This window comes from Corylus avellana, chromosome ca2 (assembly GCF_901000735.1).
Source record: "Corylus avellana chromosome ca2, CavTom2PMs-1.0".
Taxonomy (NCBI): Eukaryota; Viridiplantae; Streptophyta; class Magnoliopsida; order Fagales; family Betulaceae; genus Corylus; species Corylus avellana.
The window spans coordinates 20385669-20392597 of record NC_081542.1 but is presented as its reverse complement, the minus strand read 5'-3'; the positions used below and the strand labels follow the sequence as shown (position 1 = coordinate 20392597).

General features: G+C 37.4%; 1 protein-coding gene across 8 annotated transcripts; it reads right to left on the bottom strand.

The window, feature by feature from the left end:
- Positions 1-3511: 3511 nt before the first annotated feature.
- LOC132172402 (uncharacterized) lies at positions 3512-6077 on the bottom strand. Of its 8 annotated transcripts, none has more exons than XM_059583890.1 (5): positions 6038-6075; positions 5692-5959; positions 4784-4959; positions 4466-4585; positions 3515-3833 (listed from the first exon to the last, which is right to left on the bottom strand). In XM_059583890.1, the coding sequence occupies exons 3-5, from the start codon at positions 4950-4952 to the stop codon at positions 3724-3726; spliced, it is 399 nt and encodes a 132-aa protein (XP_059439873.1). In that variant the 5' UTR covers positions 4953-4959; positions 5692-5959; positions 6038-6075; the 3' UTR covers positions 3515-3723. The 8 variants fall into 8 exon arrangements, with proteins under 8 accessions (XP_059439876.1, XP_059439877.1, XP_059439875.1 ...); XM_059583891.1 differs by having other exon boundaries at positions 5692-5954; positions 6038-6052; XM_059583893.1 differs by having other exon boundaries at positions 3512-3833; positions 5675-6077.
- Positions 6078-6929: the final 852 nt, after the last annotated feature.

Below are 6929 nucleotides of genomic sequence, written 5' to 3'. Positions count from 1 at the left end.
GTTTGCTTATTGAGGCGGGAGACACCTTCGATGAACAAGGTGAGGATGAGGAGTATGACACCACCATTGAGGACCATGGGAACGATGATGGAGAATTTGTATCCGGAGATGACGGTCCTCTTTTGATGATACGACGAATATGCTTAACACCTCGTAAGGAGGAAGGTGATGATGGGCAGCGCCACAATCTTTTTCACTCCACATGCACCATAGGGGGAAAAGTATGCAAACTTATCATCGACGGAGGCAGTTGTGAAAACGTGGTGGCGGAAGAAGCGGTCCGAAAATTAGCCCTTGAAACAGAAAAACATCCTACACCATACCGCTTGGAGTGGCTCAAGAAGGGAAACGAGGTAATAGTATCCAAACGTTGCCTTGTAACTTTTTCAATTGGATCAAGATATAAAGACAAAACTTGGTGTGACGTGGTGGCCATGGATGCATGCCACTTATTGCTAGGAAGGCCTTGGCAATATGATAGGAATGCTCATCATGACGGAAGGAAGAACACCTATAGTTTTTTAGTTGATAATGTAAAACTCACTCTTTTGCCTAACCCTGGAGACAAGCCTAAACCTTCTAAAGGGGCGGGCCAAAATCTCTTAGCTAAGAGGGAATTCATTAAGGAGATGCGTGATTCCAATCAAGTATATGTCCTAGTTGGAAAGGAATGCACTCCCACGGAGGAGGAGGTCCCGGTTGCAATCAAGGGATTAGTGGAGGAGTTTGCCGATGTGTTCCCAAAAGAATTACCGGAAGAGCTGCCGCCTCTTCGCGACATTCAACACCAAATTGACTTGGTGCCCGGTTCTAATCTCCCCAACCGACCACACTACCGCATGAGTCCCAAGGAGCATGAAGAGCTGCGCCGACAAGTGGAAGAGTTACTAACCAAGGGACATATCCGGGAAAGCTTGAGCCCATGTGCAGTTCCAGCTTTGCTTACACCTAAGAAAGATGGATCATGGAGAATGTGTGTCGATAGCCGCGCTATCAATAAGATCACAGTAAGGTACAGATTTCCTATTCCTAGATTAGATGACTTATTAGATCAATTAAGTGGGGCAACAATATTTACAAAGTTAGACTTGAAGAGTGGGTACCATCAAATTCGGGTACGGGTTGGTGACGAATGGAAGACCGCGTTCAAGACACGTGAAGGACTCTACGAATGGTTAGTAATGCCGTTTGGCTTATCTAACGCTCCTAGTACCTTTATGCGAGTTATGAATCAGGCATTCCGCCCATTCATTGGAAAGTTTGTAGTCGTCTACTTCGATGATATCCTCATATATAGTTCTACCATTGAGGAGCACCTTCAACATGTAAGGGAGGTACTAAGTGTCTTGCGCAAGGAGAAATTTTACGCAGCCCCGGCAAAATGCAATTTCATGACGGAATCCGTTCTTTTTCTTGGGTATGTGGTGTCCAAGGACGGGTTAGCGGTGGATGAGTCAAAGATAGCAGCAGTTCGGGATTGGCCTCTCCCCACTACACTACATGAGGTCCGCAGTTTTCATGGGTTAGTATCTTTTTATCGGCGCTTTATTTACAACTTTAGTACCATCTTAGCACCGATTACGGAATGCATGAAGGCGGGTAAATTCTCGTGGAGTGAAGCAGCCACCACCGCCTTCAAGTTGATCAAGGTCAAATTGACCACCGCTCCCTTACTAGTTCTTCCAGATTTTGACCTACCTTTTGAGTTGCATTGTGATGCATCAAAAGTAGGAATTGGAGCAGTACTCAGCCAAAAAGGCAAACCGGTAGCCTATTTTAGTGAGAAGTTAAAGTGCGCCCAACTCAATTATAGCACTTATGATATTGAGTTCTACGCATTAGTACAAGCACTGAAACATTGGAGCTCATACCTCGCCTACAACAACTTCATTTTGTACTCGGACCATGAAGCACTTAAACACCTCAGCAGTCAAGATAAATTGTCATCTCGGCATGCTAAATGGGCCGCTTTTGTCCAACAATTCAACTTCACAATCAAGCACAAGTCCGGAGCATTGAACAAAGTGGCAGATGCCCTCAGCCGGAAATCATCACTATTAGTCACCATGAAAACAGAGGTACTCGGTTTTGAATTATTAAAAGATTCTTTGTCTAGTGATCCGTTTTTTGGTCCTATTATTGAGGAGGTGTCATCGGGCGAGCGAAGAGACTTCAATTTGTGTAATGGGTTCCTATTCAAAGGTACTCAATTATGCATTCCTGAAGGTAGTCTAAGGTTGAAAATCATCCATGAGCGCCATTATGAAGGTCACATGGGAAGAGATAAAACATTACAACTGGTGGCGGACCAGTTCTATTGGCCGAGTATGCGGAAAGAAGTGGACAAATTTGTGAAGAGCTGCAGAATATGTCAAGTGTCCAAGGGGTCGGCTACTAATGCCGGGTTATATATGCCCCTTCCTATTCCGGAAGGGCCATGGACCAACGTGAGCATGGACTTCGTGCTAGGCTTACCTAAAACCCAAAAAGGTAATGATTCAATCTTTGTCGTTGTTGATAGATTTTCAAAAATGGTGCATTTCATTGCGTGCAAGAAGACCGCCGATGCGGTGAATGTCGCCCAAATGTATTTCAGAGAGGTCTACCGCCTCCATGGTTTGCCATTGTCTATCGTATCCGACCGCGACACAAGGTTTCTTAGCCACTTCTGGCGCTGTTTGTGGAGGTTATCCCATACTAGGCTTGATTTCAGCAGTGCATATCATCCACAGACGGACGGACAAACAGAGGTCGTTAACCGGTCATTGGGAGCCTTACTTCGAAGCTTGGTGGGGGAGAATATCAAATCATGGGATCAAAAATTGTTCCAAGCCGAGTTCGCCTACAACCGTTCCACTAACCGGAGCACTGGCCTTAGCCCATTTACCATCATTTATGGGAGTAATCCTCGTGCCCCATTGGATTTGGTGCCTCTTCCCGATTTGAAGCGGCCGCATGCTACAGCTGAGGACTTAATAGCTCAAATACACGCAGGTCACAAGTTCACCATCCAGAATTTACAACAATCTACCGCAAAGTATAAGGAGAATGCGGATAAAAAGCGTCGTGCTGTTGAGTTCGAGGAAGGGGATTTTGTGTGGGCTGTGTTAACTAAAGATAGGTTTTCTGTTGGCGAGTATAACAAGTTGGCTGCCCGCAAGATTGGTCCGGTAGAGATTATAGAGAAGATCAATTCAAATGCGTACCGGTTGAACCTACCTAGTCATATCAAGACATCTGACGTTTTCAATGTCAAACACCTTGTACCATTCACCGGTGATTCGCCGAATGAGGATTCGAATTCGAGGTCGAATTCTGTTCAACCAGGGGAGAATGATGCAGATATAGTTTAGAATGGCTTATCTTATCTTATCTTATTTTATCTTTTAGTCTTTTAATTAGGTTTCTTTGTTAGTCTTTTATTTGGTTTAGTTGTCTTTCGTAGACTTCTAAATTAACTCTATTTCATTGTTATCTTAGGACTAGGAGTCTTGGGCTATAAATATATGCTTATAGCCTTTAACAATTTAGTTTATGATTATTATTGAGTTTGTTTAATAAGAATTACTCAGAGTTGAGTTTCTTTGTGTTTTTCCTTAAACCATAGATAGAATCTATAGTTTTTAAGAAGATTTCTTTGATTCTTGTGATAGTCTCACAATCTTAGAAATATTTATCCCTTCTACTTGCTGTTTTTCTTGTTCACCACAATCCTACGCTGCATCAGAGACACTTACTTTTAGGATCTTCACTTGGGATATTAGGAGTGGCTCCTTGATGGACTGCATTATCATCAGAAGACGATGTTTTAGGAGTAGAGCTGAGGGACGAACCTACAAGTTAACGATTTAGAGGGAGGGAGAGGAATGATCATTTTGTAATTATTTTACATTTTTCTTGCTCATTTCATGTTTTCTTCCTTCAACATGATTTGCGATCCAATTTTAGCAGGACAATCACTTTGCATTAAGTGATGCCTCACAACAAACTTATAATTGAGCCTTTTTTCTTTTCTTTTTTTTTTTCTGGTTTTTCATAAACTTTTTTTCTACCAGATTTGCTAAATAGTAAATAAGAACCGAGATTTTCATTTAAGGATTCGAAAGAAGACAAAAAGGCATGATGTGTACTTAAAAATAGAAACTATATACAGATACAAAGTTAAGAATAACAGAATAATGGTAAGGAAAAAGAGAAAAATGCTAAAGTCATGATGATAACAACAATTATGGTGAAGATTTTCTCCGGAATTTTGGCCTATGATAAATCAGTAGAGGTGCAGATATATGCAGAAGGTGCTTAAGAGAACATTCACAACGCAGTTTTTTACAAGATATATATATATATATATATATATATATAACATGCATGGTATATATAAAAGCATTCGCAAGAGTTTTACCTAAGACAAATCGAAATTAAATTCGTTCACCTGTTATGACCAAAGAGAAAGAGAGACGCTTACTTTGAGGATCTTCATTTGGCCTTGAGGACTGTCCGTTTGATGTCCCAGCTGAATTATTGCTTGCTGGAGTAATCTGTGAATTTGACGTACTTGGGGTATTAGGAGCGGCTCCTTGATGGACTGCATTAGATTCATCAGAAGACGATGTTTTAGGAGGAGGAGTAGAGCTATAGAAACCTGTTGTAGCCTTGTAGGAGATAATATTGGTTGACGGATAACACAACATTCACAATGCATGGTATATATAAAAGCAGACAAATCGAAATTAAACTGGGTCTCCTGTATATCTTCACCAGATAGAAAGAGAGAGGCACTTACTCCCATTAGTTGCGTCCGACTTCTCAATACTAATCAAGAGATGACCGGGGGAATCCACTGTTGGAGAAGAGGATATTTGTTGATGGATAGCTTTTCCAGAAGAATTCCTTTCAATTCTCACATTTGCCTGTTGTCCTCCATTCTCAGGCATGGATGTAGCGTCTTCCATTTTTCTTCTGGTTTTATAAAAATAAATTTAATAGACATATGAACGTTTTTACATAATTTTTGTATATATTGAGATACCTACTGTTATATATATATATATATATATATATATATATATATATATATATATATATATATTTTTACAAATTTAACTTTAGAGGGCGAGACTGGGTTGAATTCTCTCTCTCTATCTCTCTCTCTCTCTTTTTGATTTTTATTTATTTATTTATTTTAAGAGGCCAAAGAAAAAACCAAAAAAACAAGACTTATTTTTTATTTTTTTATTTTTTTTTTACAAATTTAAAGACCAATTTCTTTTAACAATTCCCCCGCCCATAGTCCGTCATTGGTTGTAGTTTATTTTTGTCATGATTTGAGATCAAATTTTAGCAGGACAATCACATGCATTAAGCGATCCCTCACAACAAACTTATTGATCCTTTTCTTCAATTTTCTTCTAGTTTTCCGTAAACTTTTCTTCTACCAGATTTGCTAAATAGTAAACAAGAATTATCCACCATGACAAAAGTACCCCATTTTGATTTACGGATTCCGAAAGAAGAAAAAAAGCCATGATGCTTAATTTGCTAAGTGTTTAAAAATGAAAGAATATAGAGATACAAAGGTAAGAATAAAAGAATAACAGTAAGGAGAAAGAGAAAAATTCTAAACTCATGAGGATAACAACAATATTTATGATGAAGACTTACTACAGGTACGTACTTGACGATATTACTTACTATTCCAATTCTTGCCTTTACAGATTGAGCTTCACAGCCTCCGAAGAAACGGGGTGTCTTAAATTTGCACCAGTTTAACGGCTGCAAATCAGCATCCAGATGAAGATCGAAGGTGAAATACGTACGAGAAATTCGGTGTGAAAGTAGAAAACAGAAAGTGATGTAAGCAGTCTTTTTGAAACGGAGGGCCTCCCCTCTCTATTCGATGGAACAAGCAGCAGACTTTCTTCCAAGCCTCTTTCACCACATTCATTTAATCCTACCTATCCTAATCCATACAAAATATAAGATAATGTAAATACTGATCCCATTATCAACAAGAAAAGAAAAAGAAAAAGAAACGTACAAATTAAATAACTTTATCAATCTGTCAATCACTTCAACGATGCCTTTTATGCAATTAGGCATAGGAATTTCATATTATGTATCATGTATGTATATATAATACTGAATTATGTGAACTAGCTTATAATCTGCGTAATGCGCGGGATTCTTTATTACAATTTAATTATAAAATCAAAAATATTATAATTGTACTTTTCATAAGTATTATGAAATTTACTTTTCATAATTGCAAGAGGGAAACTTGAATTTTGCTTAGTCAAAAAATTAATATAAAATGAGAAAGAATCTCTAATATTGTTGGTGTAATACTTATTAGATTTCAACACAAATAAAACTTATAATTATGCACTTTCGAAAAAGTACTTTGGCTGTAGAAAAAAGTATGCAAGATATTCTTTGTTATAGTTTAATTTCAAAATTTAAACACATGTCAATCGAACTTTTTATTATAGGTTGTTAAAAAAAAAAAAAAAAAAAACTATCACACCCCTTTAAATGAACAGACATACTAAAGGTTATATATCAATATATTACTTAAAATAATTACACATAACATTGCATAAATATATAAGTCACATAAAATTTTACTATGATAAGGCCTTTAACTTTAATTAGTTTAATCCATATAAATTAAAATATGTTAAAATCTTTGCTCCCATATGTATAGTTTAAAATGAAAAATATAAAGAAAAAAAAAATAGTGAAAAGAAAACTTGGATTGTGATTATTAAAGCATTAATAGAAAGTTAGTAAGAATCTTTAATATTATTAGTGTTATATCTATTATATTTCATACAAATTATAAAACCCATATAATTATGAGCCTTAAAAAAAGTACATAGCAAAATAATAAAAAATATTTCAGTCAACAATGCAATCAAATAATCATCTCA